The 21,913-nt window shown below is 45.0% G+C and overlaps 1 protein-coding gene across 1 annotated transcript in view; it reads left to right on the forward strand.

Annotated features, from left to right (window-relative positions):
* The window catches only part of LIMD1 (LIM domain containing 1), a 72,087-nt gene that overhangs the window by 39,330 nt on the left and 10,844 nt on the right, over positions 1 to 21,913 (forward strand). Inside the window, exons 3-4 of the mRNA XM_049862441.1 lie at positions 16,713 to 16,780; positions 19,879 to 19,941. Of these exons, the coding sequence (XP_049718398.1) occupies positions 16,713 to 16,780; positions 19,879 to 19,941 (131 nt within the window). The remainder of the gene's footprint in view (positions 1 to 16,712; positions 16,781 to 19,878; positions 19,942 to 21,913) is intronic.

The raw sequence follows: 21,913 nt of genomic DNA on the forward strand, positions 1-21,913 counted from the left end.
TTTACTGTTGGCACATTGATCAGTAATCACCTGCATAGTGAGAAGTTGTAAAAGATTTTGAAATGGATCCAAAATTACTGAGTGTCCTCAATGGAAAAAGCAGGAGTTGAGTGGTTATATGATTGTCTGGGGCCTCTGGGCCTTTCCCTGTCTGAGCTGAGTTACACTGTCAGTTGTGGAATGCCGACGGTATCCATAGCACTGCAAACTGAGTTTGTAGGCGGCGTCCAATTGATTATTGCTCTGTGGCTGTTGACCGGTTTTACTTCTATTCAGCAAGTTTACTTCTGCATTCCCGGTGGCTTATATATGCGCGATTCTTTGAATTTTCCTGGTTGAGCATCTTGCTGGCTCCCTAGTTTGTTAATCCATTAAAAAAAAAAACACTTTAACACATTTGTGTTATATCTGTATGAGAGTTGTGATTACACTCTATGTTAAAAATGATCTTTTAACATCTTTGCCTCCTACAGCTGTTTCTCCATATTTGCTCTATTTTCTAGGAAAAGGAGAAGAAACATTAGACACTTTTTTTACATCACACGACTGCCGTTTGAAAGAGTAAAGCTATTGGGGGAAAAAATCAAACCTACCTGTGGCTGTATGAATAATTATTTTTTCCTTAATGGGTCAAGTTAATGTTGCTTTAAATTGTGACAAGCCCAGGCCCTTAAGGAAGACAGAGCTGGTTCAGGCTTTTACTTGGTCTAGCATTTAAAGCCCTTGTGGTCTGGTCTCTGCCTTATCACTTTCTCCTTCCTTATCGGTCAAATTGAGTTTCTTTCTTTCACTTCCATGCCTCTGATCACATTGATCCCTAGAATCTCCTATCCCCACTAGTCCCCGCTCACTTCATATGTTTAAATTCTGTCCAGCCTTGAAGACTCAGCTCAAATACCTCCTCTTCCAGGAAGCCGTCCCTGTTCTCCTAGCAGAAAGGAACCTTTTCTCCTGAATTTGGCATGTACTGCTTTCTTGTTAGGGTCCCTGGGTGGTCACAGGTTAGCACACTTGGCTGCTAACTGAAGGGTTGGCCATTTGAGTCCACTGAGAGGTGCCTCAGAAGAAAGCCCTGGAGTTCTACTTCCAAAAACTCAGCCATTGAAAATCCTATGGAACACAGGTGTACTCCATACACACCATGAAGCAGAGTCAGCTTGACGGCGACTGGCTTGGACTTTTGGGTTTGGCCTTCTTGTTGGTGTTACCTGGTAGACAGGGAACACATGCCCTGTGTCTCCAGTGCCAGCAAACTAGGCCCCTCTGTGACAAGGCAGGAACACCTGTTTGCCCCCGGGCTTGCACACGCTCCAGTCTGGGGAGCATTTTGCTCCTCTCTAACTAGCTGTAGGGAACCGTTGGTGCTGCCAGAAACCCAGGCATGTGTTTGAGTGGCTTCTCTTGAACTCTAGAAGTCATTTGCCTTTTGTTCGGTTAACTTATTGCTACCCTTTAACTCAGCTTTCTGCAGTAAAAGGAGGCGCCTGGCTCTGCAGGTCCTCGAGTGTGTCTCTGTGAGCCTCGGCGCCATGGAGACGGCACAGCGTGGGCTGGGGCTCATCCATTCCATCCCCACGTTCATAGAAGAGAAGATGGGGGCTCAGAGAGGGGAGCAGAATTTCTCAAGGTCAAAAACCCAGCAGTGGAGCTGGCATCAGCCTCCAAGGCACCTGAGTCTACGTTATCCTTGTACTTACCTGCTTTTCTGATTCTCCCTCTGATACGTTTCCACCCAGCCAAGCTGAAGAGAGGGGTGTTTTCTTTGTTCTTCATATTTTGATTGTTGATAAAGACACCTGGCTACTGTGTGTGTTTGTGAGTATATGTGTATGTTTTCTGTTTTCTCATTTCATTTATGATAATATGTTGTTGTCGTTAGGTGCCGTCAAGTGAGTTCCGACTCATAGTGACCCTGTGTACAACAAAATGAAACACTGCCTGGTCCTGTACCATCCTCACAGTTGTTGTTCTTGGGCCCACTGTTGCAGCCACTGTGTCAATCCATCTCATTGAGGGTCTTCCTCTTTTCTGCTGACCCTCTATTTTACCAAGCATGATGTCCTTCTTCAGGGACGGGTCCCTCCTGATAACATGTCCAAAGTATGTGAGACATAGTCTCACCATCCTCACTTCTAAGGAGCATTCTGGTTGTACTTTTTCCAAGACAGATTTGTTCATTTTTTTGGCAGTCCATGGAATATTCAGTATTCTTCACCAAGAGCATAGTTCAAAGTCGTCAATTCTTCGATCTTCTTTATTCGCCATCTAGTTTTGGCGTGCACATGAGGTGATTGAAAACATCATGGCCTGGGTCTGGCACACCTTAGTCTTCAAGGTGACATCTTTGAATTTTAACACTTAAAAGAGGTTTTTTTGCCACAGATCTGCCCAATGCAATGCACTGTTTGATTTCTTGACCACTGCTTCCATGGGTGTGATTGTGGACCCGAGTAAAATGAAATCTTTGACAACTTCAATCTTTTCTTTGTTTATCATGATGTTGCGTATTGGTCCAGATGTGAAGATTTTTGTCTCCTTTATGTTGAGATTAATCCATACTGAAGGCATGTGTGGTAACAGTCTAGCTTAAAATCTGTGTGTGTGTGTGTGTGTGTGTGTGTGTATGTGTACACATACCCATAGTTGTTATTCTTGTTAGCTGCTGTGGTGTCATATCAAATTCATGGTGACCTTCTGTAGACAGAAGAAAACACCGCCCGGTCCTGCATCATCCTCACAATCGCCGGCATGTTCGTATCCATTGATATAGCTGTTGTGCCAGTCCATCTCACCGAGGGTCTCCCTCACCCTCGCTGGCCCTCTACCTCACCAAGCATGGTGTCCTCCTCCAGTGATTGATCCCTTCTGATGACATGTCCAAAGCAAGCGAGTCAGACAGTGTTCTGCTGTGATCAGCATAAAAATCTACACCCTTTTCCCGCAGTAATCCCAGACCAAGGGTGAGACCTGGTGGTACCCCACATGTCACTCGTCTTTAACCTGTTAAATCCAAGGTTTTCATTGGCTGATTTTCAGAAGTAGATTGCCAGGCCTTTCTTTGTAGTCTTAGTTTGGAAGGCTGCTGAAACCTGTCCACCACACGTGACCCTGCCGGTATTTGAAATGCCGATGGCATAGCTTCCAGCATCGTAGCAATATGCAAGCCACCATAGTATGACAGATTGACAGATGAGTAGTGAATATATGTGTATCTGTTGCTGTCAAGTCAGTTCTGACTCGTAACGACCCTATAGGACAGAGTAAAACTGCCCCATAGAGTTTCTGAGGCTGAGATATTTACGGAAATAGACTGCCACATCTTTTTCTCACAGAGTGGCTGGTGGGTTCCAACTGCCAACCCCCATTTCTGTTAGCAGCTGAGAGCTTAAACACTGTGCCACCAGGGCTCCATATATATATATATGTATATGTGTGTATATGTGTGTATATGTGTGTATATGTGTGTATATGTGTGTATATGTGTGTATATGTGTATATATGTGTATATGTGTATATATATGTATATATATGTATATTTATTTATGGATTTTTTTTTTTATATGTATACACACACAAACATACACGCACACTTCTTGGATTTTACTGATACTGCATTAAACCAAAATCGTGGGGTCTTGCCAAACTCACACACCCTTATAAGATAAGGCAAGGCCAAGACCTGACTGATTTGACTGGTAAAGATACGACAAGCCACTTTTAGATCCAGAGAGCTTATTCTTTAGCTAGACGATGAAAAGTAAAGTAGTCTAAGGGCCTCTGGGTCCTCGTCCCACACACCAAAAAGAACGACAACACCCTCCCTTCCCCCCTGTTGCTGAGGAGCCAAATCTACATGCAGTTGGGGGTTTTGTAGTCTGCAGTGCAATCCTGAGGGGCCAGGGCAGAGTCTCAGACCTCTTCAGAACGCAGAGGTGATGAGAGACTGTCTGATGATAGCCCCCCAGGGAGATAAGGAGGCTCGAGGGAGATGGCCTTGCAGCAGCTCCTCAGAGGCCTCCCGCCCTCCTTGGGTTCCAGGAGGACCACACACACAGTGCTGCTCTGAGACCAGGTGACCCTTGGCCTGTGTGGATCCACGTGAGGTCGCCAGGCACCTGGCATTGCGGGCTCCCCCACCTCTCTGCCAAGAGGCCACAATACTTAGTTCATTTTTAGCATGACAACAACATGATGACCAGAGAGAAAGTTCTAAAGAAGAAACCTGCTATTTTATCATTCTAGCCCAGCTATTTTCACTTTTCCTTTTCCCTTCCAGTTTTTGGCCATGCGTATACACATTTTTTAGGGTTGTGATCATAGAGGATAATCAATGTTGTATCCTTTTTGATTTAACATCATATCATAAACTCATCCCTGTCTCTGCAGCCTCCGTAAGTTTTGTTAAAACGTGGTAACCAGCTGAGTCTACCAAGAGGACTTGGTTTACAGCCACGGTTTATGGCCTTAGGCGCCTTTCTGGTTTGTTAGCTATTACACATCGCATCAGAGAACAAGTTTATGCGTGGGTCTTTATTCTCTCTGCTGAATTGTTTCCTTAGTGTTTGTTCCCAGAATCAAGCATTCAAGGTCCAGTGTGTGGGCGTGTATATGGTTTTTCAAGTTCGCTTCTTTCCTGAGGACCCCTGAGCAGCCAGTGTGCTTGGTTGCCATGGAGATGTGAGCTGTGGCACCTCCTCCTGCCGGCTCTGCTTACCCGAGGGGCCGAGCACCCTGCCTGGACGCTCTCAGGAAGCTCTTGGCACCCACAGGAGAGGCAGGAGTGGCCTTGGCAGGCGACCATGCACGTAGTGTGTATGGATACCCTGTGTTGAGTGGGCTGTCTGAGGAGAAGCTCCCGCCCATCTGGCTTGAGTAAGAGATGGAGTGAAAAGGAAGAAAAGGTATGCTGGGCTTAAGGGGCCAAGTGGGGTTCTGCTTAGCACCTTCCAGAATAGACTGTGGTGGAAAAAGAAGGCAAAGCCGCTGTGTCCTCAGTCCAGGCAGTTTTTGGTCCCCAAAACAATTTTGTAAAGATTAGACAAATTCTGTCCTGGAGTCCAGGTGACACCTGTTTGCTCTGTCATGTTCATAGTGTCTGTTGTGTCTCGGCTGTGCAAGTTGGAGGATGATAAACTAGATATGAAACACTATGTACTCTCCTCCTGGAGGCCCCTAAGAACATGAGGGGGCCTGAGTGTTGGGGTTGGGGCTTGGGAGGCACTGACCCTGAGGCTGATGGGAATTATGCCAAAACCATTAAACTGGTGAAGGGCTGAGCTCAGAGGAGGACCACAGAGGGCTCAGACTGGTCCAGCCCAGGGGCAGTGCCAGGATGTGTAAGTCAAGGCATCATAACGTAGTGTTTATATTTCTGGGTGGGAGGACGAACTGTGATCTGCCAGCCATACCTTAGGGGAAGACATCTTACCTTTCAAAAACTAAACACCCAGGTCTGCTAAAGATCATGGATGGATTTTATCGTGAAATCTCACTCAATTAGGGGAAAGTGTGTCTGAGTTAGTGAAAAGCTTCCCTCTAAAACATGAAATAAATGCCATTTCATTACTTTCAGGTAAATAAAACCACCAGCTCTAAGCCCAGCCTTGCTGAGCAGGCATTCTTAATAAATAAGTGGTTGGTGACTCACCTACCAGTGAGTTGGAATCTGTGAAGTATGGGAGGGTTCTTGTCAGCTATTTTGTTTTTCTTACAAAGTCTAAACATTGCCTCTGAAATCATGTTTGCCTTTTCCATCGAGTTTGTAAATGACTTCTTCAACCTAGCCTTTGAAAATGCTCACAGATCCTGAATTCACCGAACCAGAATTAAGGAGGTCTTCCTTTAATTGGGAGTCTCTGGGTGGTGCAAATGGTCAGTGTGCTAAGCCACTAACCAAAATTTTGGAGGTTCTAGTTTACCCAGAGGTACCTCAGAAGAAAGAACTAGTGATCTACTTTTGAAAAATCAGCCATCGAAAACCCTGTGGAACATAGTTTTACTCTGATGCGTGTGGGGTCGCCGTGAATCAGAATCAACTCCGCAGCCACTGGTAACTGGTCATTTACGTCATGGAAGTCTGCTTCCTTAGAACAGCCATCACAATAATTTTATAAGCGAGCGTCCTAGAACTTACTGTGGGCCTGACACCATGCTGAGCCCTCTACCTTCAGTAGCTCAGAAATTCTTGTAACAACCCGGTGAATTCAGCGTTATTATCATCCTCATTTTACAGAAGGGCAGACAGAGGCTTGGTGAATTTAGCTTGTCTCTGGTTACATCACTGTTAAGAAGCGGAGTGAGCACTTGAACCTAGGAACGTGTGAACCCACAGCCGTTGCTTAGGGCCATTATGTTAAATTACCTTTGCTTAGGATATGTAGGGAGAAAGGGGCCTGGCTGTGGGCATGGGGTCTTGCCTTGACTTCTCAGGTTCAGCTGCCACCTTGGGGCTGTGTGACACAGAGGCTGGGCCCTTGGAAACACTCAAGTTATGGGTGCAGGAGAGTGGCCTGGGACTTGGAATAGGGGAGGCAGAATTTCAACCAGGGGATGTACCCATAGGAGAGACATGGATTAGGGGCTTTGATTAGAGGTCTATTCTTTCTTCAGGCCTTTGATCCCTGAGTTTCTGGGTCGTCCCAATATTTCTCATCCTATTCAGCATTTATGTATGAGTTGAGTGAGTCAGCTGGACCTCAGGAAAAAAGCCAAAGACCAAGAATGTGAGAAAGGAAGAGTGGGCAGAGACCAAAGGAAATCAGTGGGCGAGGGAGGGATTAGGAAATAACCAGAATAGACTGGAGCTGGGTACAGGGCTGTGCGGGTCAGACAGGAGCAGAGGGGTGACAGTTACTTGGCATGCTACCAAAGGGTCTCTTGTGTCCGTCTCCTGTAGTCATTCCACGGATGTGCTTGAAATGGGGCCAAGCTTGGCTTCCCAGATCAGACTTTGCTGATCTAGTCAGAGGCCTTGAAGTCACTGATTGGAAGAATCTCAGGTTCTTCTTGTCTGGGACATTAATAGAGTCTAGATTTTTCAAGGAGTCCAGAGGCCAGAGAGGTGGAAGTCCAAATGAAGGTAAAGAGGTGTGGGTGGTGAGGCCAACTGCTAGGCTGTAGACAGTGGCCGTTTGGCTGCATCAGACCCCCCAGGGATGTGCCTTACACACGTCATGAATCATGGTGTCTGCAGGTGGAGCCAGGAGTCTGCACTGTAACACGCTCCTGGTGACTGATGCTCCGCAAAAGGTGAGGACCACTGTTGGGGTGGCTATGAAGCACTTGAAATGTGGCTAGTGTGACTTCGGAACTGAATTTTTAATTTTGCTTCATTTATAATTCATTACCATTTAAATGTAAATAGCCACATGTGGCCCGTTCTGTCAGTCAGTTCCTTGTCTTTTCACCTCCTTGATGGTGGCATTTTCAGTGCACAGGTTTTTTTATTTTTAATTTTGATGTAGTCTAATTTATCTTTTTTGTTGCTAGTGCTTTTGGTGTCATGTGTAAGAAACCATTGCCCAACTCAGGACTACGTTTTCTTCCAAGAGTTTTATAGTTTTAGCTTTTACATTTAGGTCTCTAACCCATTTTGAGTTAATTTTTGTATATGGTAGGAGGCAGGGTTCCAACGTCATTCTCTCAAGCACATGGATATCCGGTTCTGCCAGCACCATTTGGTGCAGAGACCTGGCAAACGTGTGGCAGATCAGTTGAACCATAATGTAAGGGTTTGTGTCTGGTCTCTAAGTTGTATTCCATTGAGCCAGTCCATTCATTATCTTTTAAAGAGATTTAACTAATTAAAAAAAAAGCGTATGTACTCATACAGTTACCATTTCTGGTCCTCTTCATTCCTTTGTTTAGACCCAAATTTTCATCTGGTACCATCGTCCTTCTTCTTGAAGGACTTTCTTTAACTTTTTTTTGGTAGCCCAGATCTTCTGGTGATGAATTCTTCCAGCCTTTATATGTCCGAATACATCTTTACTTTATTTTCATTTTTAAAGGATATTTTTGCTGAGTATAGAATTCTACGTTGACAGGTTTTTTTTCTTTCAGTACTTTAAACATGTTTTTCCACTGCTTTCTCACATGCATTAGTTTCAATGAGAAATTCAGTGTCATTCTTATCTTTATTTCTCTGTATGTAACATGCTGGTTTTCTCTGGTTGCTTTTAAGATTTTCTCTGTATCATTGATTTTGAGAAATTCGGTTATGACTTCCTTTGGTGGTGTTTGGAGCTGTGCTGACACAGTGGTTAAGCGTTCGGCTGCTAATCAAAAGATTGGGAGTTCGAATCCACCAGCTGCTCCTTGGAAGCCCGATGGGGCAGTTCTGCTCTGTCCTATAGGGTTGCTGTGAGTCGGAATCGACTTGGCAGCAACGGGTTTGGGTTTGTTTTTGTTTTTGGTGTTGTTTTCATGTTTCTTGTGCTTGAGGTCTGTTGAGCTTCTTTGTGGTTTTCATCAATTCTGAAATGCTTTTGGCCATTATTTCCTCAAAATATTTTCTGCCACACCCTCTCTCTCATTCTTTAAGGGGTTTTACTTATCCCTGTGTTTAGCGTCTTGAAGTAGTCCCTCACCTCACTTATGCTCTTTTCATTAAAATTATTATTTTTATATTCTTTTATTCTCTTAGTTTCATTTCGGATGGTTTCAATAGCTATGCCTTTAAATTCACTAACATTTTTTCCTAAAGTGTGTTACATCTGCCATTAATCCCATTCAGTGTATTTTTCATCTCACGTGTTTTATTTCTCTTCTCTAGAAGTTCAATTTGGATCTTTTTTTTAATATCTTCCATGTTGCTGCTTAACTTTTTGGGCATATGGAATATAGTAACAACTTTTAATGTCCTTCTCTGCTAATTCTAACATCTGTGTCAGATCTGGGTTGATTGCCGTAGATTAATTATTCTTCTCATTATGGGCTGCATTTTCCTGCCTCTGCGTGCCTGGTAATCTTTGACTGGACGCCAGGCATGGTAAATTTTACCTTGTTGAGTACTGGATAATTTTTGTATTCCTTTAAATTGTCTTCGGCTTTGTTCTGCGATGCAGTTAAGTTATTTGAAAACAGTGGCCCTTTCCAGTCTTGCCTTTATGATTTGTTAGACAAGTTTGGAACAGAGCTCAGTTTAGAGCTAATTATTCCCTATTCTGGGGCAAAACTTTCCTGAGTATTTTACTCAACACCTTGTGGATTATGAGCTTTCCCAGCCTGGCTGGTAGGAATAGGCACTATTTCTGGCCCTGTGTGAACGCCAGGCACTGTTCCTTCTAATTCTTTTGGGTGTTTTTTTTCCCCTCAGCCTTGGCTAGTTTCCTCACACGCATGTGTTGACCAGTACTCTGCTGGATACCAGAAGGAGACCCTCTGCAGATTTCCAGAATTTCCCTCTCTGCAGCGTTCTTTTCTCTGACCCAGATGATTATGGCCTGGGGTAGTGGAAATGGAAAACAAAAAAGGAATGGAGCTATAAAACCGTAAGAAAAAAGACTGGGGAGAGGCAAGGGAAAAGAGAATTGGAATGTGAACACCGCTACTCACAACATGGGGGTCCTCAGTGAGACATGCACAGAAATTGAGAACATTTAGAAACTTGTGTGACAATTTGACAGAGTAACTTTGTGTCAGTTGAATTAGGGAATAAATAGCGTCAGGGCTTAGATTTCATATGTTTCATTTTTCTAGTAATTTTTATTGTGTTTTACAAGAAAAGAAGTCTTTGACAGATGGAAATTAAAAACAAAATAAAGCAAATAAATAAATAACCCCCTTCCAAAAAAGCCTGACCCTTTACCACAGATAAACTGAAAAGAAAGTAGTGACCTGGAGGGTTTGGAGAAAGGGGGGAGCTGGTGGGGAATGTGGTTTTTAGCTCACGAAGTTGCCACTGAAGAAAGTGAAGGTCATTGATGGAGTCCTGGCAGCAGTAACTGATGGTGAGTACCAGTGTGTGTGAGCAGGCACTGTGCTGGGCTCCTCACTCCACATTTGTACCCTGAGGGGTTAGGTGATGGCTACAGTCTCATTTCCGGGAAGTGACAAAGCCACGTTTGGACCCCAAGCCTGAACACTTTCTACCTCTACCTTTCTGCCTTGCCCCTTGAGTCCATCACATGGAGAGAAGCTCGGGCCTACTGTGGTGGGAATCACCCTGTGGGCTTCCTGAGGCTGGACTAGGATTCCAGATTTGATCTCTGCTTCATTTAACTCAAACTAACTTGATTGCTTTCTTTCTGTTGCTTCGGTATAGGTAATAACTTTTAAGAGCTAGGAGTCCTTGGGTAGTAGCAACCAGTTAACACACTTGGCTGCTAACCAAAAAAGTTAGAGGTTCAAGTCCACGCAGAGACACCTTGGAAGGAAGGCCTGGCAATCTCCTCTGAAAAGCCAGCCCTTAAAAACCCTATGGAGCACAGTTCTACTCTAACACACATAGGGTCAACTCCACGGCAGCTGGTTACCGGTTTAAGAGTTAGCCTGTTCTGGAAAAAGCTGTTTGAAGAAGTAGATCAGGTAGAACTTTCTGCGATGATGTAAGTATTCTAGAGCTGTGCTAGCCACAGGTGCTACCACCAGGCACTTCAGTGTGGCTAGTGTGATTGAGGAACTGAGTTTTCAGTGCTATTTTATTTTAATTAATTTACATCTGCCTATAAATAGGTACGGAAACCCTGGTGGCGTAGTGGTTAAGAGCTACTGCTGCTAACTAAAAAGTCGGCAGTTTAAATCCACCAGGTGCTACTTGGAAACTCCATGGGCCAGTTCTGCTCTGTCCTCTAGGGTCACTATGAGTTGCAATCGACTTGATGGCAACGGGTTTAAAAAAACCCAGTGCCGTTGAGTCGATTCCGACTCAACAACGGGTTTGGCTTGTTTTTTTATAAATAGGCACATGTGGCTGGCGGCCCCTCTGGACAGCACAGGTAGAATGAGGTAACTAACTAGGATAGCACAATAAAAACACAGTCTAATTTTTACTTCCTTTTCTCAGAAACTACTCGTAGTCGGCAAAGCCTTGCATTTTTACTTTTCGGGGAGATATTTGGGAACTGAAATTTTGTGGTGAAGTCTTACGGCTAAGGGCCAATTACTTTTCCAGAATAGATTGTATGTTGTTTCAATTTCTATAGGGAAGAGAGAATGGTGAGTATTGAAAATTTAGATTTTTATTTGTCAGATTAAATGACTGACCTCTCTTTGTGGCGTCCTTGTCTGCTATTTCTTTCCTTCATCAAGCCACACTGGCTTTGTGAGATGCATATGTCTCTTTTCAACTGAAGGTGCCCCTGAAGGCAAATATAAAATATTCATTCACTGAATCTATGGTAAGTGTCTTTTTCGAGTGGATTCTCAATGAGTCTGTATATTTATCACTCAATATTTTATAAACTATTGTTGGAATAGGACAATAAAGAGCAGCTTTGACTACTAGTATTCTAAAACTCTGAAAAAGTTTTGACTAAAACAGGCAGGTTTGCCTGACTTCTTTTGCTTCTGTTTCCCTATTTGTAAAATGAAGATTCAGTACAGCTTCACCACACTGCAATAGGTAACCCTGTTGGTACAGTGGTTAAGCGCTTGGCTGCTAACTGAAAGGTCGGTGGTTCAAAACCACCAGCAGCAGGAGAGAGATGTGGCAGTCTGCTTCCGTAGAGATTTACAGCCTTGCAAACCCTATGGAGTGGCTATGAGTCAGTTGCTGTCAGACCTGACTCCACGGCAGCGAGTATGCTGCAATAAGTGAGGTTCAACTATCTGAAGTGCAGGGTCACATTATTACAAGATTAATGCAATGACCCAAGCCAGCCTCTACCACTAGCCAGCCTAGAGTTCTCGGTTGTGCTACGCCAGTCTGTCCTGGTCCTGGTTGTGGTTTGGTGTCACCTAGTGGTGGGGGGATGCTCTAGCTTAAATGTCCATGAGGATGATTTTGGATCCTGTACTTGATTGGAACTTTCAGGACCGTAGTGTGGTTCCAGGACTTCCCAAGTTGGTTGGTGTCTGTTTCATTGGCCAGATCTGGAATGATTCAGCTTCTCTCTGCCTCTTTGCTTCTCGAGACGAGATTTCTTGCTGCTTCCTGCTTGGCCTCACCCTCTCTTCCTCAACACACCACTTCTCCAAAGATGCACAAACTTTAGCCTGCTCCCAGGGGAAGATGGGAGCCAGTTGCCAATTAAGTTATATACAAATGTGTGTCATCTCAAGGGATTTTTACAGAATTGTCTTGACAATTAAGTGAGATATGATCTAAGTAAATGGTCCAGTACAAGAGAGTGCTTCAAAAAGCGACAGTTTTCTTCTTCTCACTGTAGTAGCTGTGCATTCAATAGCATTTAAATAGTGCCGGAAGCCCTCGGCACAATGGAGCAAGCATGGACTGCAGAGTCAGACAAACCACGGTTCCCATCCTGGCCACTTACTACTTGGGTTAACCTCTCTGAGCCCCAGTTTCCTTGTTTATGAAATGGAGCCAATAACATTTAACTCATAAGTATTGTGCTTTTTTGAAGAGAAAAGGAAACCCAGAAATCTGGAGGCAATCCAGGATACCATGTCCAGTGATTCCCAAGAATAACCAGTTCTTGGACTGCTCCATTATTGGCGTGTAGTGTTTTTTTTCTGCGTTAACTCTTATGTGAGCCCTTTCCATGTTTGCTGAAAGCTACAGTAGCTGGCAGGGAATGACCTAACACACTTCTCTGCAAAAAGCATGAGGCGGGGGGCGGGTAATGAGGCAATAACACGGGGGGCGGTGGTTCTTAAAATAGTTCTTTTAATACACGAAAGCTCCAGCTACAGTACCTGAAACATAGAAGGCACTCAACAGATGTTAGTTTTGTTCTTCTCTCTCTGACAAAAATACAAACTAATACATTTGGATGTGGAATCGAAACTCTGGTGGTTTTTTAAAAACTGAAGTTTTAGTCCATCAGAGCAGATCAAAGCCCCAGCCTCTTGGGTCTGTGGGGGCGTTCTCAATTTTTTTTTTTTTTAAATAAAGGAAAAGCGGGTGCAGCAACTAAAGCCCTCTGCTGGCGTCTGTGTCCGAACGTGGGACTTCTCTGCTCTGAGTGTGGGCATCAAGATTTGTCCAGCCAGCTGGACAGTGTTCTAAAATGTCGATCCGAGTAACGCCTGCTTGTTGTTAAAAGCTTGGGGAAGTGTAGGAGAGCGTGAAGAAGCCAACGGCTGGCGGGCTGGCCACCCTGGCCCCATGGCACAGATCTTGCCTGTGTCTACTCAGAGGCCCAGTTTGGCAGCTTTCCTTGCCAAGCTTTTTCCTTTGGCTTTCTTCTTTACATAGTTGAGGTCATATTGCATATATGATTATTACACCTTGATTTTTTACTTTTCACATTGTGACATGAGCATTGTCATCTAAATTTTTAAAAATTTTTAAAATTGTTTTTTCAGATTACAATATATATGAGTCTAAAAATTTTTAATATAGACAGGTATGAGGTAAAAAGTGAAATTTCTCTCATAGTCTATCTACCAGTGTACCTAACACTAGAAAAGTTTTTTTAAAAAAGTATTGAGGTGTATAAAGTAGAAAGTGAAATTTCTCTTTACCACCACCTACCTACCAAGAGAGTTCAGGATACAGTTGATCTACTTCCGAAAATCAGCTAATGAAAACCCTATGGATCACAACGGTGTGATTCATAACCAATCATGGGGATGGCACAGGACTGGGCAGGGCTTGTTATATTACGCATGGGGTTGCCATGAGCTGGGGGCCGGCTTCACGGCAGCTAATAGCAACGACAGCCACTGCCAGTGCTATATAATACTCCCATTGCCGGGGAGTTGATTCCTACTCATAGCGATCCTGGGAGTAGAACTGCCCCGTAGGGTTTCCAGGGTGCAGCTGGCAGATTCAAACTATCAACCTTTTGGTTAGCAGCTGAGCTCTTAATCACTGCACCACCAGGGCTCTTTACGCTCTAACCCCAACCAAAAACCAAACCCACTGCCTTCAAGTAGATTCCGACTCATAGCGACCCTGTAGGAAAGAGTTGAACTGCTCCGCAGGGTTTCCAAGGCTGTAAATGTAAATCTTTATGGAAGCAGACTGCTACATCCTTCTCCCGTGGAGCGGATGGCTGGTGGTTTCCAACTGCTGATGTTTCTGTAAGCAGCCAAGTACTTTAACCACTGCACCACCAGGGCTCCTTTACATAAGACTAGAGAAGTTAAAAAAAGACAAATTTATGAAATAGTGAAATTTCCCAGTAGTGCTCCCTACCAGTGCTAACCAGTATTAGTTTTAGTGTGCAGTCTTTCCTTTTTTTCCCCTTTTGCATATCAATGACAGGCATGTTAATAACTGAAATGGAATTGTACTATAAATACTGTTTCCAGTTTGCGTTCTTCACTTACTAATATATTTTGGGTATCCTAGAGTGTGAGCATTTTCCAATATCATTAAGACCTATTTGAATGGTATTTTAGATGGCGGCATAAGATCCCGTCGTTTAGATGTACTGTAGTTCACGTAACCATTCCTCTAAGGCTACCGTTGGCTATCTAAGTAAATATTTATACACATTACTGATGCCTTCCCTAAGCTAAGTTTCAGACGCTCTCGGTGGGTCAGAGAATAAGTATTTTAAGGTTTCCGCTCCAGTGAGAGTTTATCATTTACACTCGCATCGGTAGCTTACAGAAATATGCAGTGACGGTGGCAGTCACGAACATCGCTTGTGATCATTTAAGAAGTCCTTGTTGACGTCACGGTGAAGAAAAAAAAAAACCCGCTGCTGTCAAGTTGATTCTGAGTCTTAGCGACCCTATGGGACAAAGAGAACTGCCTCCTGGGGTTTCCAAGGCTGTGATCATTATCAAAGCAGACTGCCACATCCTTCTCTCGTAGAGCAGGTGGTGGGCTTGAACCACCAACCTTTCGGTCAGCAGCTGAGCACTTAACCACTGCACCACCAGGGCTCCTTCTTAGAGGGTTAAACCCACTGCCGTTGAGTCAATTCCGACCCTGTAGGACAGAGTAGAATGGCCCCATAGGGTTTCCAAGGAGTGGCTGGTGGACTCCAGCCGCAGACCTTTTGGTGAGCAGCCGAGTTCTTAACCACTGTGCCACCAGGGCTCCCTTAGAATATTAGGGGGTTTTAGATGCTTTTGCATGTTTAATGATGTCCTATAATTATGATTATGAGAGTAGAGGTAATCTGCCCTCTATTAAAACAAAACAGTTGGTTCCCAGCTCAGCTTCCTTAGAACTTTCTGGACCCATTCCTGGAACCGCAGCCCTGTCTGTGCTCTCCAAGCCTCGTCTCTCTGTAAAGGGTGTGCCCTTCCTAGGTGGCCTTCTTGCTCCCCCTAGTGGCTGCACCCATAGCTGCAGCCTACCCGGGCCCCAAGTCACTTGATACCATTCGTGTTTAGAATTCGTTTGATTTTTGACCTTCACGTGCTGTCTTTTGGGTAAATATTATGCCTAGCACTGGACATGTTCCCAGGTCTGTGAATGTTGCTGAGTAGCAGATCCAAGGACTCCCATAAAGATACTCCTGCTTACCTTGAACATGTGGCCCCATTTTTTTTCTGTAAGAGACTAAAAGAGTTGGACAGGTATATTCTTGTCAATGTTCTAGCCTTATGGAATCTAAAGTTCCGTTTAAAGAGTCGGGGTGCATTGCATTTTCCCCATTCTTGCTACCCAATTTAGATCAAGAGAAAACAAGAAAAAATCACCCTTCCAACAATGTGTGTTTTCTATAGTTTAGATGAAAAGAAGATGTGAATGAAAATAAGGAAAATAAAAGTTAACCAAGTCATAGGATTTCCCCAGTAGGTTGTCATAAACATCCCCTGAGAATATAGTGAAAGGTCACTGCCCCAAATGCCTGTGGGGCAACCTCAACCAGACTGAGCCCAGAACAACTAGACAGCTTCCATCACCGACTGCTCTGACAGAGATCACAATAAAAGGTCCCTGACAGAGCTAGGGAAATGTAGAACAAAATTCTAACTCACAAAAAAAGACCAGACTTAACTGGTCTGACACAGACTGGAGAAACCTCTAAAGCATGGCCACTGGACACCCCTTTAACTCAGTACTGGTCACTCCCGAGGTTCATCCTTCGGCCAAAGACTAGACAACGCCCATAAAACAAACAATAATACGTGTAGCTCAGTGAAGTATATGGGATTAAATGGGCAGACCAGCCCAGGACAAAAATGAGAAGGTAGGAGGGGACAGGAAAGCTGGACGAATGAAAATGGGGAACCCGAGGTCGAGAAGGGGAGAGCGTTGACACGTCGCAGGATTGGCTACCCATGTCACAAAACAATACGTGTGTTGTTTAATGAAAAACTAATCTGCTCTGTAAACCTTCACCTAAATCACAATAAAAGAAAAACAAATGCCTTTGGGAAACAGAAGCTTCTTTTGTGTTTTTTTCTGTGATCTAGTCACTGGCTTCTTTCTAAGCAGAGAGGAGGTACTAGAAGGTGGGTATGGATGATTCCTGAGTCAGCCGTCAGGTCTTCCTGCCAAATAGCCTCAGTCTGTGCCTTCTGGCCTCAGTCTGCCCATCACCAAGGGCCACAGTAACAGGAAGCTGTAATTGGCAGTTGACATTTATTTGTATGTTTGTTTCTGCTTAAAAAGTGTTTACCCTCTCCTGGCCCCCCCCTTTTGTTATATCCTACCATTGTGTTTTTTTTTTCCCTAGGCCGGAAGCTGAGGGGAAAAGCCTTTTATTTTGTCAACGGCAAAGTGTTTTGTGAGGAAGACTTCCTGGTGAGTATGTTACTGTTGCCTCCCTTCCCCCTTCCCTGACTAGAGGGAATGAGGATATGGAGAGCCTGGGATCAGGCAGAAGAGGGCACCTTTCTGTGCTGGCTGAAGCTGGAGAGGGGCCATGACTTTCCTTATAGAGATGTATGGGGGTGGCCCAGGTTCCCCAGGCAAACGATAGACTGCAGAGCTTTGTACTTTGTAGGGACTTTAGGGCCACTCGGCCTATCCTCTTGTCACTTTCTTGAGTTCTGCCTCCTCCATGCATCTCTTGAACCTTGGTGTCCTGCCCCCACCTGTGGCGGGTCCTGCTGTTGTGGTCTCCCCATCCACTGGACATGGCCTGCGTGCTGTCCTCTAGCGCCTTACACCCTCCTTGTCTGAAGCACATAGCGTAGTCTTGCCTTGTGTCCTGTCTCTGAGATTGACCTCTGTTCCCCACCCCACTAGAGACTGGAGTCCATCCTCAACCTTCTTCCTTCCCATCTTTCCCTGAATGCAGCCAGGCACTGAGCCCTGTGCCACTGTGTCCTCCAGGCTTCTGCCCTAGTTCCCACCCTCACCGGGGCTCAGCTGGGTCAGCATAGCAGCCTGCTCCACAGTACCTTTGTGAGGAGGCCCCCATCATGTACATCTGACCCCCTTCACTCTGGTGTCTCCAGGGTGAAGAGCGTGCCCGAAAGGAAGCTTACGAGAGCTGAACCCTGACTCCCTCTCCAGCCTCTTGCTGGCTCTGTGTGGCTTGTTTTCTGCACACCACATCACCTCAGACCTTCGTGCCTTTGCCTGTGGTTTTCCCTGCTTGGGGTATCTTTGCCCCTTTCTTTGCCTGGTTAACTCCAACAGCCTTGCTTGCCCTTTCTGCTCCCACAGCGAAATGCCCCTGCCCTGTGCTGCCACCATGCCCGGGGCTTGCCCTGGACAGCGGTTAGCACCCTGCATCAAGTTGTTTACAAGCCTTTCTCCCCCACTTGACTGGGCTTCTAGAAAGGAAAGAGCATGCTTCTCCACCTTCGCATCTTCAGACGCTCACACAAGGCCAAGCAGGGGGGCACTCTGAAAACACTCTTTGAACTGGTTCTGCTGTTTCTCGGTTAAGGAATGGGACACCCACAGATGGGCTTCCAGCCAGCTTCTTGGTGAATATAGGAAGCCCTCTTCTCTCCGCCTTCTCCTGGAGAAAGTTCTATTTGGTTTTTCAGAGATAAGGATTGATTCATTATGACTCTTGTTTGCCAGTAACAGACAAGCACACCCAAACTGGCTTATGCAAAACGGAAATTCATTTCAGTAGTGCTTTCAGGAGTCATTTTCTCTTTTGTCCTTGGCCTGGCCTCCCACCCCGTTAGCTTCAGTCTCAGGCACTCTCTGATGGCCAGATGGTGGCAGCACTCCAGAGTTTTATTCTCCCAGTTTCAAATCCCATGGGCAAGAATGCCTGTCCCACTTTCAGAATCCTGAGCAAAAGTCTCCTGGAGTCTCATTAGCTCTTATTGGGTCACATATCCATCCCTGGACAAAATTATTGGTGCTGGAGGAATGCAAGGCTCTGACTGGCCAGGTCTGAATCACATGCTCTGCCTTGGGACTGGGCACGAGTGGACCACACGGAAATCATGGGAACTACGAGGTGAGGGGTGTGCGGGCTGAATTCCAATGAAATAAAGACTTGTTGCGCCTGGGATGGGAAGAAGGTGCCCGGCAACAGAGACTTCCACTGCGTGGTATAAAGTTGTAGGAAATTTCCTTGCTTTCTTTTTTTCCTTCTGCCTTCCCACCATGTTTTCCCACTTATGCTATGTTTGCATTATCTAAGCTTTTAGGAGGAAACCCTGGTGGTGTAGTAGTTATAAGTCCTTCTGCTACTGACCAAAAGTCAGCAGTTTGAATCCACCAGGTGCTCCTTGGAAACCCAATGGGGCAGTTCTACTCCGTCCTGTAGGGTCACTGTGAGTCAGAATTGACTCAATGGCAATGTTTTGGAAACCCTGGTGGCACAGTGGTTAAGTGCTATGGCTGCTAACCAAAGGGTTGGCAGTTCAAATCCTCCAGGCACTCCTTGGAAACTCTATGGGACAGTTCTACTCTGTCCTATAGGGTTGCTAGGAGTCAGGATCAACTCAACGGCAACGGGTTTGGTTTAAGCTTCTAGGAATGAGCCCTGGTGGCTCAGTAGTTAAGCCCTTAGCTGCTAACCGAAAGGTTGATGATTCCAAACCACCCAGCAGTGGGAGAAGACCTAGCGATCCCCTCCTGTAAAGATTATAACCTGGAAGACCCTATGGGGCAGTTGGGCTCTCTGACGTGGGGTCACTATGAGTCAAAACTGACTTGACAGCAAACAACAGCAGTAACACGTTACTTCCAGTATGTAGTATCTAGTGTGTTTTCTGAAGAGAGTCCCCCATTTCTTTTAAAACTCCCAAGTGTGTGTGTATGTTTGCCTGAGTATTTGGTAAGGTAAAGTAGACACAATTTAGCAAGTTTATTTGAGCTAACTGTAAAAGGCACTGGCGTTGGAGCCAGAGCCAGAGCCAGACTTGAATTTGAGTCCTGTCTTTACCCCTATAAGCTGTGTGATCCTGAGAAGGTGACTTAACCTCTCTGATCTTCCATTTGGGAAATGGAGATAATATATTCCTTGCAGAATTGTTTTCAGAATCAGAGGAGTGGTTCTCAAAATTACGTGTGGCTCAGAATCCCCTGAGGGGCTTGTGAAAACAGATTGCCAGGCCCCACCCTCTGAGTTTCTAAATCAGTAGGTCTGGGGTGGGGTGGGGTGGGATGGGATGGGATGGGAGAATTTGCATTTCTTACAAGTTTCCAGATGATCTAGGGATCATTTGAGAACCACTGGCATGTCGTGGGTGCCAGACCCAGTCATTGCTGTGGTGAGTGGTACTAGTATCTGTAGTGACTTTTGCAGCAGAAGGTATATTCTGTGACTCATCACACAGCTGTGTTGACCTCAGGGAAGTGACACACTTCTGCACAGAGTGACACATCTTTCTGAGAAATTCCTTGTTGTCCTCGTGACTGGCGGGAAAGTGGTTGGATCCCTCCTCTTTGCCTGGGTTTAACGGTTTCTCTTTTCTCTGCAGTACTCTGGGTTCCAGCAGTCTGCTGACAGGTGTTTTCTTTGTGGACATCTGATCATGGATATGGTGAGTAGGGTCAGCTGGATGAGATAATTGCATGGTGGGAGGGGGATGCCTTTAGATTAAAAAAAAAAAAATTAGTAACTGAGAACAGGCTTTGTGATCACAACTGGTTTTATTAAAAGAGCCCTGTGCATGCAGCTTGCTTGCTGATAGAGCCCCTCTTGTTGGCTTTTCTTGGTATCAGCATCCTTAACCATCCACACTGGGTGATGTCATGTCTCTGGCAATGCTCCTTCCTCCTCTGGGCTGTTCAGATCACACCGGCCTCCCTCTGATTTCTCTGAGATCCATGTGGCATCCCAGGTGAGATGCCAAATGGAGCTTGTTTTTACTGCAGAAATCTCAGCACCCTTGGAATTAGGCACAGAAACGCAGATAAGCACAATTGTCCTCTCCCCCCTGCCCCCCCATTCTGCCTGGCTCAACCTCTTCCTGAATTTATGGGGCGTGTAGTTTAGTTCCAAGGCAGCAGAACAAGAAGCAGGTTCAACACATTCCATTCTCACTCAGCCACTGGCTCTCTGAGGTCTTCTTGGGCCTTAGTATCTTTATCTCTTCAGTGGGGACAGTTTTTCCTTCTTGGCCTGTTTATAGGATGAGGTTGTGAGGTTAATAAATACAGTGTTCTTATCCTGTCTTAGGAATCAAATTGTTCACCACTGGAGACAAGCCTTTAAGGATTTCTTTAAAACACTGGTCAGAGGAAATGATTATGTGACATTCTGTGGGTTGGAAAGAGTTAAATCCTTCTCTAAGCTGACTCACTTATTTCTTTCTCCCCAGGAGGCACTATTACAAATCTTGGCTAATTTCTTTCTTTTACCTTTTTATTGAGAAATAACTCACATAGTGTGAAGGGTACAAATCCAAAGTGGGCAGCAAATTAATATTTTACATACCCGTATACCTATGTAACCACCGCCCGGATCAAGATGGAGAACATTCCCCAGAAAGTTCCTTCTGGCCCTTCTCCCAGTCAAGACCCCCTTCCACTGCAGTTTTGGCTCTTAGGAACTCTTAGGAACTCTTCTCACTGCAGATTTGGCTTGCTTGTCTTAGAAGTACATATAAATGGAATTGTACAGCATGAACTCTCTTGGGTCTGGCTTCTCTCACTCAGCAAAACGTTTTTGAGATTCATCCATCTTGTTGCCTGTATCAGTAATTCATCGTTTTCATTGCTCAGAGGGATTCTCCTGTGTGGGCATACCACATGGTTTATTTATTCATTCCCCTGCTAATGAGGATTTGAGTGGTTTCCAGTTTGGGGCTATTACGAATAAAGCCACTGTGAACATTCCTGTGCATGTCTTTGGTGGACATAAACACTCATTTCTGTTGGTTATATGCTAACATTTATGAAACAACAGTGAACCAGAGCCCTGCCTATTCGTGAAGAATACCTGCTGTCATTTACACTTGACAGACCACAGCAGAGGCACAGCTTAGCTCTGGAAGAACCCCATACATGAACATGGCCCTTTTCAATGGGAGGCTGGCAGGAGCTACTCACCCTCACCCCTACCTTCTTCAAGTGCCTGTCAGACATGCTAGGCTCCCTTTATTTAAGAGCCCTCTGACAAACTTTCTGCATATGAAGTTAACAGTGTCCAAACTTTATGAGCATGATTATACCCTATTCTTAGTTCTTAGTGTCCTAAAATTTCTTAGGGCTTCTGGGTATTTCATTTATCATTGTTGTTTGATAAACTACCCCAAAACTTAGTGGTTGAAAGCAACAGTGATTTGTTATTTATCATGAGAAAGAACTCACATTCTCCCAAGGCATCCACCTGCATACATACAGACACACTCAGACATATACTCACATGCCATTGTCCCAGGACTGTGGTTGGGTGATACTGTGCGTCAGGAATTAGGTCAGGGCTCAGCAGTGTGGTTCTTCTGCTCCACTTGACATTGGCTGGAGTGTGGAGTGATTTACCCTACTGTGTTCAGCTAGTGGCATGGTTGG

This window comes from Elephas maximus, chromosome 20, assembly GCF_024166365.1.
Source record: "Elephas maximus indicus isolate mEleMax1 chromosome 20, mEleMax1 primary haplotype, whole genome shotgun sequence".
NCBI lineage: Eukaryota > Metazoa > Chordata > Mammalia > Proboscidea > Elephantidae > Elephas > Elephas maximus.